At 39.3% G+C, this 13,540-nt stretch overlaps 1 protein-coding gene across 1 annotated transcript in view; it reads left to right on the forward strand.

Moving 5' to 3' along the window:
• Nucleotides 1–13,540, forward strand: part of NLRC5 (NLR family CARD domain containing 5) — a 306,174-nt gene that overhangs the window by 127,675 nt on the left and 164,959 nt on the right. The window contains exons 6-14 of the mRNA XM_073659129.1: nucleotides 36–119; nucleotides 1,105–1,188; nucleotides 5,565–5,654; nucleotides 5,747–5,800; nucleotides 8,799–8,858; nucleotides 9,491–9,571; nucleotides 12,277–12,360; nucleotides 12,612–12,701; nucleotides 13,227–13,292. Coding sequence (XP_073515230.1) covers nucleotides 36–119; nucleotides 1,105–1,188; nucleotides 5,565–5,654; nucleotides 5,747–5,800; nucleotides 8,799–8,858; nucleotides 9,491–9,571; nucleotides 12,277–12,360; nucleotides 12,612–12,701; nucleotides 13,227–13,292 — 693 coding nt within the window. The remainder of the gene's footprint in view (nucleotides 1–35; nucleotides 120–1,104; nucleotides 1,189–5,564; nucleotides 5,655–5,746; nucleotides 5,801–8,798; nucleotides 8,859–9,490; nucleotides 9,572–12,276; nucleotides 12,361–12,611; nucleotides 12,702–13,226; nucleotides 13,293–13,540) is intronic.

Genomic DNA, 13,540 nt, shown 5'->3' on the forward strand with positions numbered 1-13,540 from the left:
ACAATAAAAAGTCTCTGTGCTTTTTTTTCCCACAGAGTGACAGCGGGGCGGCTCACGGCGGCCACAGTCAGGGCTCTGACGCAATCTTTACTTCTCTGCTCCGCGCTGCAAGAAATCAAGTAACTGCTTTCTGTACTCTGTGAAATACATGTTGTTATTTGTCGAAAAGTTATGTGCTGAAATAAGCCACGCAGGCCCAATAAGGGTATGAATTTTTTGTGAAGTTTTTTGGAGTGGGTCTGCTTCGAAACCACCTGAAAAATTACATGTTCCATATAAAAAGACTCTTCCAATTTATTTTTTATTGTAAAACGACTTGCTAATCATATGTAGTACAAGACAGTGTAGCGTAAAAGATGCCGCAAGAACCGTGGCAAAACCGCTTTAAGAAAATGACTGCATCTTAAAAATGCTGTGTTCATGAGGGTATGTGCAGACAATGTCTTTTTCAGGTGGAATCCGCCTGAAAAAGCCCCCGAAAAGCACTGTAAAAACAATGGACGTAATGCACAGCAAAGTCAAAACCAGATTGCTGTGCACATGTTCAGTCTTTTGTTACTTCTTTTAAGTGCGAAAACAGTGAAGAGGTTAAAAGTGTTTCATGTTGTGTACGCACCCCCAAAGAAGAATCATTTCTTAAAGCGCTTTCCACTAGAAAACATGTGCAGTTTTTATGCACGCAGCCTAGGCATCTTTTTGCAGTGCACTGGGGTTTTTAAGGCAAAGTCGCTTCAGGAAAACTACGGCTCCGCCGCCAAAAACTTTCACGTATAGACAGCCAGCTGCCTCCTAGTGAAAGCCACACGAAGTATGAGTATATCACTTCTTTTAACCGCTTCCAAACCCTGAATCGCTTAAAAGAAATGACCGAAGGCGGAGCACGAGCACAGCAATGTCGTTTTAATATTGCTGCGCAATATGTTTATTTTATAGGGCACTTTTTCAGGTGGATTTTGGGCAGAATCCACCTGAAAAAGACGTTGTGTGCACATAGCCTGTGATAGTTTCCGCTCAGTTTATACTATAAAAACTAGTGTACTTCTTTTTTGTAGTTTAAGTGAATTTTGACGCATTTTAGACAAAATATTTTTTATTCTCTCCTAGCTTGCAAAATAACAATCTGAAAATTGATGACATGACTTCATTAGTTGATTTATTTTTGAAGATGGAGCAGTTGAGACTTTTGGAGTAAGTGATGTGCAAAATATTCATGTTATATATGGCCTTGAATTTGCAGTATGTGATTTATTAGGGTAAAAATGGCCTGAAAGCAGATAGTCTTTCTTGAAGCTGGATTTCATCCTGGAAGGGGTAGTCTGGTTTAGGAAGCTCTCTATGAAATACACTATTAGGGTGGAGTTAGTACTAAAGCTGGTCGACAGCTGTACAGACCACCCCACACACATGCACACTCAACTCAGCCGAGCGTACATGAGTCATGATGCAAGAGGGAAGGAGGTCAGAATTCTGGACAATAAATAAGAATTCCAACCCGCTGGCACCCGCATGCCGTGGTAGCGCTTGTAAATGAAGTCGGACTGACGCCTCAGCAGCGGTCAGGAGAGGTGTCAGTATTCCTCTCTTACAGAGGTGTCAGTCCAATTTCATTTACTAGCACCATCACCAAAGGGGAAGGAGACAGTGCACTAATCAGTGCATCTCTATGCTACAGCAGGCGGTGGAGGGGCCCACCGGAGGATTCACCAATTTCCCAGTGGACCAGTCCGAGCCCGTACTGCATCTGGCAGATATTTATGTCATATGCTAATAAATGTATGGGCATACCCTTTTAATTTTAGGCCCCCTCGATCATAAAGTGTTGGTTTAGCCTAATAATATACCTTCACTTTAAATTATAGGAATACCCCCTGTAATATAAATATATATATAAATATATATAAATAAATAAATATATATATATTTAATATATATTTATATTTTTATATATATTTTTTATATATTTATATATATATATATATATATATATATATATATATATATACACAGTACAGACCAAAAGTTTGGAAACACCTTCTCATTTAAAGATTTTTCTGTATTTTCATGACTATGAAAATTGTACATTCACACTGAAGGCATCAAAACTATGAATTAACACATGTGGAATTATGTACTTAGCAAAAAAGTGTGAAACAACTGAAAATATGTCTTATATTCTAGGTTCTTCAAAGTAGCCACCTTTTGCTTTGATGACTGCTTTGCACACTCTTGGCATTCTCTTGATGAGCTTCAAGAGGTAGTCACCGGAAATGGTCTTCCAACAATCTTGAAGGAGTTCCCAGAGATGCTTAGCACTTGTTGGCCCTTTTGCCTTCACTCTGCGGTCCAGCTCACCCCAAACCGTCTCGATTGGGTTCAGGTCTGGTGACTGTCGAGGCCAGGTCATCTGGCGTAGCACCCCATCACTCTCCTTCTTGGTCAGATAGCCCTTACACAGCCTGGAGGTGTGTTTGGGGTCATTGTCCTGTTGAAAAATAAATGATGGTCCAACTAAACGCAAACCGGATGGAATAGTATGCCGCTGCAAGATGCTGTGGTAGCCATGCTGGTTCAGTATGCCTTCAATTTTGAATAAATCCCCAACAGTGTCACCAGCAAAGCACCCCCACACCATCATACCTCCTCCTCGATGCTTCACGGTGGGAACCAGGCATGTAGAGTCCATCCGTTCACCTTTTCTGCGTCGCACAAAGACACGGTGGTTGGAACCAAAGATCTCAAATTTGGACTCGTCAGACCAAAGCACAGATTTCCACTGGTCTAATGTCCATTCCTTGTGTTCTTTAGCCCAAACAAGTCTCTTCTGCTTGTTGCCTGTCCTTAGCAGTGGTTTCCTAGCAGCTATTTTACCATGAAGGCCTGCTGCACAAAGTCTCCTCTTAACAGTTGTTGAAGAGATGTGTCTGCTGCTAGAACTCTGTGTGGCATAGACCTGGTCTCTAATCTGAGCTGCTGTTAACCTGCGATTTCTGAGGCTGGTGACTCGGATAAACTTATCCTCAGAAGCAGAGGTGACTCTTGGTCTTCCTTTCCTGGGGCGGTCCTCATGTAAGCCAGTTTCTTTGTAGCGCTTGATGGTTTTTGTAACTGCACTTGGGGACACTTTCAAAGTTTTCCCAATTTTTCGGACTGACTGACCTTCATTTCTTAAAGTAATGATGGCCACTCGTTTTTCTTTACTTAGCTGCTTTTTTCTTACCATAATACAAATTCTAACAGTCTATTCAGTAGGACTATCAGCTGTGTATCCACCAGACTTCTGCACAACACAACTGATGGTCCCAACCCCATTAATAAGGCAAGAAATCCCACTTATTAAACCTGACAGGGCACACCTGTGAAGTGAAAACCATTTCCGGTGACGACCTCTTGAAGCTCATCAAGAGAATGCCAAGAGTGTGCAAAGCAGTCATCAAAGCAAAAGGTGGCTACTTTGCAGAACCTAGAATATAAGACATATTTTCAGTTGTTTCACACTTTTTTGTTAAGTATATAATTCCACATGTGTTAATTCATAGTCTTGATGCCTTCAGTGTGAATGTACAATTTTCATAGTCATGAAAATACAGAAAAATCTTTAAATGAGAAAGTGTGTCCAAACTTTTGGTCTGTACTGTATATATACACTATACTATACATATATATGTATAATATATATATATATATTATATACATATATATTTATATTTTTATATATTTTATATTCTAAAAATAATATAATATATTTTTTCATATATATTTTTTATATTTGTATATATATATATATATATATATATATATATATATATATATATATATATATATATATATATATACAGTGCCTACAAGTAGTATTCAACCCCCTGCAGATTTAGCTGGTTTGATAAGATGCAAATAAGTTAGAGCCTTCAAACTGCAAACGAGAGTAGGTTTTATGAACAGAAGCATAAATCTTACAAACCAAAAAGTTATGTTGCTCAGTTGAATTTTATTAAATTTTAAACATAAAAGTGTGGGTCAATTATTATACAACCCCTATGTTTAATATTTTGTGGAATAACCCTTGTTTGCAATTACAGCTAATAATCGTCTTTTATAAGACCCGATCAGGCCGGCACAGGTCTGTGGAGTTATCTTGGCCCACTCCTCCATGCAGATCTTCTCCAAGTTATCTAGGTTCTTTGAGTGTCTCATGTGGACTTTATTCTTGAGCTCCTTCCACAAGTTTTCAATTGGGTTAAGGTCAGGAGACTGACTAGGCCACTCCAACACCTTGACTTTTTCCCTCTTGAACCAGGCCTTGGTTTTCTTGGCTGTGTGCTTTGGGTCGTTGTCTTGTTGGAAGATGAAATTACGACCCATCTTAAGATCCTTGATGGAGGAGCGGAGGTTCTTGGCCAAAATCTCCAGGTAGGCCGTGCTATCCATCTTCCCATGGATGTGGACCAGATGGCCAGGCCCCTTGGCTGAGAAACAGCCCCACAGCATGATGCTGCCACCACCATGCTTGACTGTAGGGATGGTATTCTTGGGGTCGTATGCAGTGCCATCCAGTCTCCAAACGTCACGTGTGTGGTTGGCACCAAAGATCTCGATCTTGGTCTCATCAGACCATAGAACCTTGAACCAGTCTGTCTCAGAGTCCTCCAAGTGATCATGAGCAAACTGTAGATGAGCCTTGACATGACGCTTTGAAAGTAAAGGTACCATGCAGGCTCGTCTGGAACGGAGACCATTGCGGTGGAGTACGTTACTTATGGTATTGACTGAAACCAATGTCCCCACTGCCATGAGATCTTCCCGGAGCTCCTTCCTTGTTGTCCTTGGGTTAGCCTTGACTCTTCGGACAAGCCTGGCCTCGGCACGGGAGGACACTTTCAAAGGCTGTCCAGGCCGTGGAAGGCTAACAGTAGTTCCATAAGCCTTCCACTTACGGATGATGCTCCCAACAGTGGAGACGGGTAGGCCCAACTCATTGGAAAGGGTTTTGTACCCCTTGCCAGCCTTGTGACCCTCCACGATCTTGTCTCTGATGGCCTTGGAATGCTCCTTTGTCTTTCCCATGTTGACCATGTCTGAGTGCTGTTCACAAGTTTGGGGAGGGTCTTAAATAGTCAGAAAAGGCTGGCAAAAGAGATCTTTAATCCACACATGTGAAGCTCATTATTCTTGGTGCCTGAACTACTTCTTAATACTTTAGGGGGACCAAACAGAATTCTTGTGGTTTGAGGGGTTGAATAATAAATGACACTCTGAATTAACTTTTAACGTTTTTAAAAAAAAAAAAAAAAAAAAAATTTGCTGCAGTGCATTTCCCACTTCCAGGCTGATCTCCAGTACAAATGTCACAATGCCAAGTTAATTCCGCATGTGTCAACCAGCTAAATCTGCAGGGGGTTGAATACTACTTGTAGGCACTGTATATATATATATATATATATATATATATATATATATATTACAGGGGGTATTCCTATCATTTGAAATTATGGTATATTATTAGGATAAACCAACACTTTTATATGTGCTCATGATAAATAATTATTTCTTTCTTTTGGATCCCTCAGCCTTAGCCACAATGACATGAATATGACGGGAATTCTTAAATTACTCAAGTCAGCTATTAATTGTCCCAGCATAACAGATATCCAAATATTGTGAGTAGTAGCAGCTTTTAACTAATTAAACTTAATTAACTAATTTAAAAAAATGTGACAATAAACCTCGTTTTTCCATTTCTGTTCTACAGAGGGGACGCTGCCACCGCCATCTTCTCCTCGGAGCCTCTCCTAGAATTAATAAGGTAGACGTAAAAGTCAAAAAAAATCTCATCATTACCATAAAAGATGTAAAAAATGTCTGTTACTTGAAACTAGACTAGACTTTAATTAATAATTTAATAATTAGAAACCAGAGTGATAACATTCATTCATAGAGGTAAAATAATGATACATGAGGTTTGAAGGGAGTTTCTAGGATTTGAAGATCCTTGGTAGAGGTCATCAATATCAGTTTGATATAACTCCTAACACCATTGTAAATCAATGATTAAAGTGACCACGTCCCATTAATTGTTGCTTTCTAGACACGGCTCAGCGCTTTACATAGTGGCCGTGTCTGGTATTGCAGCCTAGTTTAGTTTACTTGGTTAGAATGGAAAAACAAAGAAATAAGGTAGCCATTAACAAATATAACCTAGGATAAAAACAAAATGAGCAAATACCCTGAAGTAAGTAAATAAGCAAATAGTAATAGTACATGTAAATAACATAGGTCACTTAGTTGACAGTATTTTTATTAAAAAAGTGTAAAAGCCATCCCAGCACGACAAGGTGCACCCAATCAGGATGGACCTATCTCTAGTATCTCTCTATGTCCCCTATGTTTTTTACATGTATTATTACTATATATACTTACTCCAGGTTCTATGCTAATTTTTTGAGCTACGTTACCAGAGACATACTGAGTTGTGCCTTCAGTTATTTTGTTGGGTGTCATCCAGAAATTGAAGACCTATCAACAATATTCTAGAAAAACGATTTAAATATTAATAAAACAAATCATGGAAAAGTTTAAAACCTTCAACTTTATATGTTGGCACAAGTATAAATCCTGTATAACCTTCTTTGTATTATATGTTATTAGAGATCTTCTTCTTTCTTCACTTGTGAGACACTTTGAGCTCACCTACATCTTGCTCAAGACAAGAAGCACTACCAGCACAGTGAGGTGTCAGGATACACCTCCTACTATACACTATGGAGGTGGGAGGAGGCGTGAGAAAGTAGGCAAAGAGAGACACAGAAAGATCATGCTGAGCTTTCTAACAAGTCTTTTAACTCACTCCAGAGCTGGATTCACAGCTACACTGCTCTGTATTACTGTTTAATATCCTCCATGTTGCAGCCTTTTCTCTCTGTGTGTTAACTAAGGAATGGAGAACAGGAATCCCTCTTTGTGTGGTGTAATGTGTATGGCAGAGATCATGGTGGCTAATCTCCACCAACCAGCTCAGAGTCAATTGCAAATTAAAGGGAACCTGCCATTAGATTCATGCTACCCAAACCACAGGTGGCATGAATCAGAGCCTTGCTTCTTAATTGCAGCCAGATATATTTTACTCTGAAACACTATGGTATTTCAGAGAAAACATATGGGACTATATGTCTCTGCTGACTAGTTTGATGCGGCCTCCAGCCAGTTTATCCCCTCCCACTTGAGTTGATTGACAGGTCTCTCCCTATGTACACACAAGTCTTCTCATTGTAAAAGAAAAACTGGCCAAATACATGCTATAAAACGAACCATGGAGCTAAGACAAATTGTCAGGTACCAGGTTCGTATTGCCTACTCATTAATTACATAGAGAAAAAAGGAGGACAGGAGAGTAATTTAGCAAAAAGACAAAATCTTTATTCAAAATACAATATCAAAGTGATAAAAGTTATATAGAAATAACAAGGCAAGGGGATAGGGAGAAAAGGTGCCAGAGACAAGGCATCTCCTGATAATCACATGCTGGGCAATCCAACCAAAAGGGGTACATGCAGTTGTAAAAGCGAAGGAGCAAGACATGGGTGTGTAGGTAAATCAATCAAGGATATACACAATCCATTAGAAGAAAAGTTAACCCATTTATGGGACAAAAAGTAATCTCAGTCAGTGTGGTAATAAATAATGTATATAGGTCACGGTATAATAGACAGTGACCGAGATGAAAATCAAATTAAAGAATAAAATGTACACATATCTAACACCATATTGTTCTAAGTTGCAAAGTACAGCAGGTACCCAAAGTATGGTTTGCGTAACTCACCCAAGCGCGCTTGTCACTGATAGCACCTTCTGGGGCTCCCCTGGCATCCTGCGGGCTCTCCCTCACCTTGGTCTATGTAGGCTGGGTGAGTTACGCAAACCATACTTTGGGTACCTGCTGTACTTTGCAACTTAGAACAATATGGTGTTAGATATGTGTACATTTTATTCTTTAATTTGATTTTCATCTCGGTCACTGTCTATTATACCGTGACCTATATACATTATTTATTACCACACTGACTGAGATTACTTTTTGTCCCATAAATGGGTTAACTTTTCTTCTAATGGATTGTGTATATCCTTGATTGATTTACCTACACACCCATGTCTTGCTCCTTCGCTTTTACAACTGCATGTACCCCTTTTGGTTGGATTGCCCAGCATGTGATTATCAGGAGATGCCTTGTCTCCGGCACCTTTTCTCCCTATCCCCTTGCCTTGTTATTTCTATATAACTTTTATCACTTTGATATTGTATTTTGAATAAAGATTTTGTCTTTTTGCTAAATTACTCTCCTGTCCTCCTTTTTTCTCTAAGTCTTCTCATTGCCCTGCTCAAGTTGACAGGTTTTTCTCTATTTACACAAAAAGCAAGAAATCTGTCAATCAACTGGAGAAGCTAATAAAGGACCATATCAGACTAGTCAGCAGAGACATATAGTCCCCGGACAAGTTTTCAAAGTATGTTTTCTCTGATATGCTGCTGCATCTCAAAGTAGAATATACCCAGCTGCAATTGCGCCACCAGACTTTGATTCATGCGGCCTGTGGTTGAGGCAGATTGAATCTAATGACAGGCTCCCTTTAAGGATCCCTTTAAGAGACTGAACTTGCAAACAGGAAAACTAGCGGAAATGCAGGATACAAGTCATGGAATGGCCAGATATAGTATTATTTCCCATATACACACAGAACAGCGTATTCAGAAAAGTTACTTTAAAGTGCAGTTACCCTTTAAGACATAATATTATATCTCATTTCAGCTCCCCAAAGATCAAAAAAGCCAGAGAAGAAAATACTGGGCTAAAAGTGAAAAAACTCAGGTGAGATATCAGAACTGTGTGAATGAATTAGACAATGATTCCGTGAAATTTAAAGGTAACTTGTCACCATGTGTAATGTAAGGGCAGAGTGTGACTCATTGCAGGGTTAGGAGTCCAGTGGGCGGTCCTAATCATTGATTGGCAGCCTTCTCTATATAATTATGCGTACACAGCTGTCAATCACAGATAAGGACAGCCCACTGGACCCCAAAGTCCAAAATGGGGAAGGGATTTTAAAGAATAAGATACAAGTTCTGATGGATCTTTTGGAAAATATCTAAATATCAATCTACTCAGCGCCTCCTGTTCTATAATATTCTGGCCACAGATTGCACAGAATTTCCAAGCATTTCAAGAATGTGACGATGCTTTGTGATACACTTAAAGTGGCGATTGAATTCGATCCCTATGTTCCTGTCGGAGGAAAGTCGGGAAATCCTCATAAATGTTACATGGTTGGCCGATCCGACCGAAATTGTTGGGTTTGGACGACTTTTAGCTAAAGCCTTCACTGGTGATTTACTGCTATTGTTCTCTAGTTATCAAAGCCCCTAGGAACCCACATGAGTATAAATAATACTAGCACTAAATATAAATACAGTTCTTATTTTTTGCTAATTTATACTTTCCAGCCTTGAAAACTGCAACCTGACCTCTGAAGATATCCCTCAACTGGCTGAGATACTCACAGGCCCCCGATTTTCTGACGTAAAGTATGGAGATAGCACCATTTTCACATATGAGGCTCATTCAGTTGCCCATTTTGCAAAAAAAGAATCTGTTCAATTGTTTCTTTCTTATTTTTTACTAAGCAGTAAAATTCCATTATGGATGACATCCGGTTCTTATGGGGGCTCAGTGTACATGGTTACTGGGGACAAACATTTATTTCCTAGGAATAAAACAAAACTTGGGTATAGTAAAACCAATATGATGGACTATTTTTTTTTTTTTCATTTTAGGATCACATGATTTTAAACTTTGGCAAAAGCTAGTACAGGACCTGAGGGGGCGGAGCATGACACAGATTACACTGAATCTCTGGGTTATGCTCCGCCCCCTCAGGTCCTACACTAAGTACATGTACAGTCATGGCCAAAATTATTGAGAATGAGACAAATAGTAATTTTTCCAAAGTTTACTGCTTCATTTTTTGTAATGGCAATTTGCATATACTCCTGAATGTCAAAGAGTGATCAGCTTAACAGCAATTACTGTACTTGCAAAGTCAATATTTGCCCAGAAAATGAACTTTAACCCGCAAAACACATTTCAACATCATTGCAGTCCTGCCTTAAAAGGAGCAGCTTACATCGTTTTAGTGATTGATCCATTAACACAGGTGTGGGTGTTGATGAGGACAGGGCTGGTGATCAATCAGTCATGATTAAGTAAGAATGACATCACTGGACACTTTAAAAGGAGGCTGGTTCTTGGTATCATTGTTTCTCTTCAGTTAACCATGGTTATCTCTAAAGAAACACGTGCAGCCATCATTGCACTGCACAAAAATGGCCTAACAGGGAAGAGTATCGAGGCTACAAAGATTGCACCTCAGTCAACAATCTATCGCATCATCAAAAACTTCAAGGAGAGAGCTTCCATTGTTGTCAAAAAGGCTCCAGGGCGCCCAAGAAAGACCAGCAAGCGCCAGGACCGTATCTTAAAACTGTTTCAGCTGCGGGATCGGACTACCAGCAGTGCCGAGCTTGCTCAGGAATGGCAGTAAAGCTGGTGTGAGTGCTTCTGCACGCACTGTGAGGCGGAGACTCTTTGAGCAAGGGCTGGTTTCAAGGAGGGCAGCAAAGAAGCCACTTCTCTCCAGAAAAAACATCAGGGACCGACTGATATTCTGCAAAAGGTACAGGGAGTGGACTGCTGAGGACTGGGGCAAAGTCATTTTCTCTGATGAATCCCCTTTTCGATTGTTTGGGACATCTGGAAAACAGCTTATTCGGAGAAGAAGAGGTGAGCGCTACCACCAGTCTTGTCTCATGCCAACTGTAAAGCATCCTGAAACCATTCATGTGTGGGGTTGCTTCTCAGCCAAGGGAATCGGCTCACTCACAGTCTTGCCTAAAAACACAGCCATGAATAAAGAATGGTACCAGAATGTCCTCCAAGAGCAACTTCTCCCAACCGTCCAAGAGCAGTTTGGTGCCCAACAATGCCTTTTCCAGCATGATGGAGCACCTTGCCATAAAGCAAAGGTGATAACTAAATAGCTCATGGAACAAAACATAGAGATTTTGGGTCCATGGCCTGGAAACTCCCCAGATCTTAATCCCATTGAGAATTTGTGGTCAATCATCAAGAGACGGGTGGACAAACAAAAACCAACAAATTCTGGCAAAATGCAAGTATTGATTATGCAAGAATGGACTGCTATCAGTCAGGATTTGGTCCAAAAGTTGATTGAGAGCATGCCAGGGAGAATTACAGAGGTCTTGAAGAAGAAGGGGCAACACTGCAAATATTGACTTGCTGCATTAACTCATTCTAACTGTCAATATAATCTATTGGTACTCATAATATGATTGCAATTATATTTCTGTATGTGATATAAACATCAGACAAACACTAATAAAAACCAGAGGCCACCAGATCATGTGAAAATATAATTTTGGTGTCATTCTCAAAACTTTTGGCCATGACTGTAGGATCAGTTTTACTTGGTGTGTCAAAAGCAAAAATTTGCCCTCCATCTATCTTCTAACTTTATTTTTACTTTGGACAATGCTTTTTTGTTAGATGGATGCCTTCTAAATGACACTATGTGCACATTCCCTCGGATTATGTGGACACTGAGTCTTTTTGATGAGTTTTTGGAGTAGAAACCAAGTTTTTGAGAAGTTTTTCACACAAAGTTCTCTGAGGAGTTTTTTGGAGTTAAAAAAAAAATGACTGAAAATAACTTAAACTGTTTGAAAGCTTCTTCCTATTCATTTATATTGTAAAACGACTTGCTGTGCCTATGCTCAGGCTTTTCCGCTTTGAGTTTTGGTAGGAGAAAAAAATACTTTGAAGTGGCTTCTTATGTAATTTTCTCCAAACTAGGCACGATCCAATCGGCTGTAAGGAAGGAAAAAAAACTTTTCCAAAACTCTTCATATGCAAGTTGCTTCTTCAGAGAGGAAGAGGACTAGAACTCTAGTGGCACCTAAATTTGCATATTTAATTTCCCAGAGGAGCATTGCATGGCGTATATAAGTCTCCATACTCTGACATTCCAGGCCTGGCTTGTTACTCTCCGCAAGGAGAAATGTTACCGCTTAGATCCCAAAAGTCTTCAAAAGCTTTTGAAGGTTATGTGCACATGTCGTCTTTAATCTTTTTTCCCTATATCTTCTATTAAAGTGTGTGGGCAGCTTCCGAACCCATTGTGTGTAAACTTTCTCACTTTTTTTCTCTATCTCAGTTTATCCGGTAATCCTTTTGGAAATCCTGGCTGTAAGAAGTTGATTGACAGCCTTCCAAACATACATATTACGGGTAAACTAGAGTAAGTTAAAATTATTTTAAAAAGTAATTTTTCTTTATGATTCATAATTTATATATGGAAATCTCCTATTATTAACCTGATCAAAACGTGTATACTTACAATTTCCCTGCAGCGCTACCGCAGGAGAAAAGATGAATTACACAGTTACACTATTGGGCTGCTCTTTACCTAGAATAGGATTCATGTGATATATTTATATATTTAGTTAATGTGGCTACACTCAATACACAGAATCCATATTACGCTCCTAGGCTTAATAGGACCGTGTTATCTGAAGAAGGGATGTCGCATCTTGTTAGCGCCATGGTGACCTGCCCCAATGTAAAGTATATCGCAGCCAGGTAAGGATTTTCTAGACAATGAAATTAGTGTCCTATTATAATTGTACAGTATAATCCTTATAACATGATTCCTTAAAGGGAATCTGTCAGCAGGTTTTTGCTATTTAATCTGAGAGAAGCCTAATACAGGGCAAGAGAGCCTGATTACAGTGAAGTATCACTTACTGGGCTGTGTGTTATAGTTTTAATATAATCAGTGTTTTATTAGCAGGAGATTATCACTACAGGACTAGGTCTTACATGCACAGCAGTCAGTCTAATCTGTGTAACCCCGCCCCCACCACTGATTGGCTGCTTGCTGACAGTGTACACAGGAAGCTGCCAATCAGTGGTGTGGGCGGGGTTATAAAAGCTCAGCTGCTAGATCTACAGCAGAGAAAACAGTGATTTTATCAAAACTGCACCAAGCAGCCTAGTAAGTGACACATCACTGGAATCAGGGTCTATGCTGCTATTAGATTGTATAGCAAAAACCTGCTGACAAATTCCTTTTAATTTGTTGTATTTTTTTGCACATTCTTGAAGTGGTTTGCATCAGATGGCGGAGATCCTTTTCTTCAATGGTATCGATGACTGTCGAAGAGAGATCAGGTAAAACTTCTATATTGCCGATGAGAATTAAACTTTGTTTTAAATTTCTTACAATTCTTATCTATCTAATATCTATCCATTTATCTATCTATCTATCTATTATCTATCTCTCTATTATCTATCTATCTATCCCCATCTATTATCTATCTATCTATCTATCTATCTATCTATCCATTTATCTATTATCTATCTATCTATCTATCATCTATCTATCTCTCTATTATTTATCTATCTCTCTATTATCTATC

This window comes from Phyllobates terribilis, unplaced genomic scaffold (assembly GCF_046119375.1).
Source record: "Phyllobates terribilis strain yellow unplaced genomic scaffold, ASM4611937v1 Scaffold_13__5_contigs__length_258822181, whole genome shotgun sequence".
Taxonomy (NCBI): domain Eukaryota; kingdom Metazoa; phylum Chordata; class Amphibia; order Anura; family Dendrobatidae; genus Phyllobates; species Phyllobates terribilis.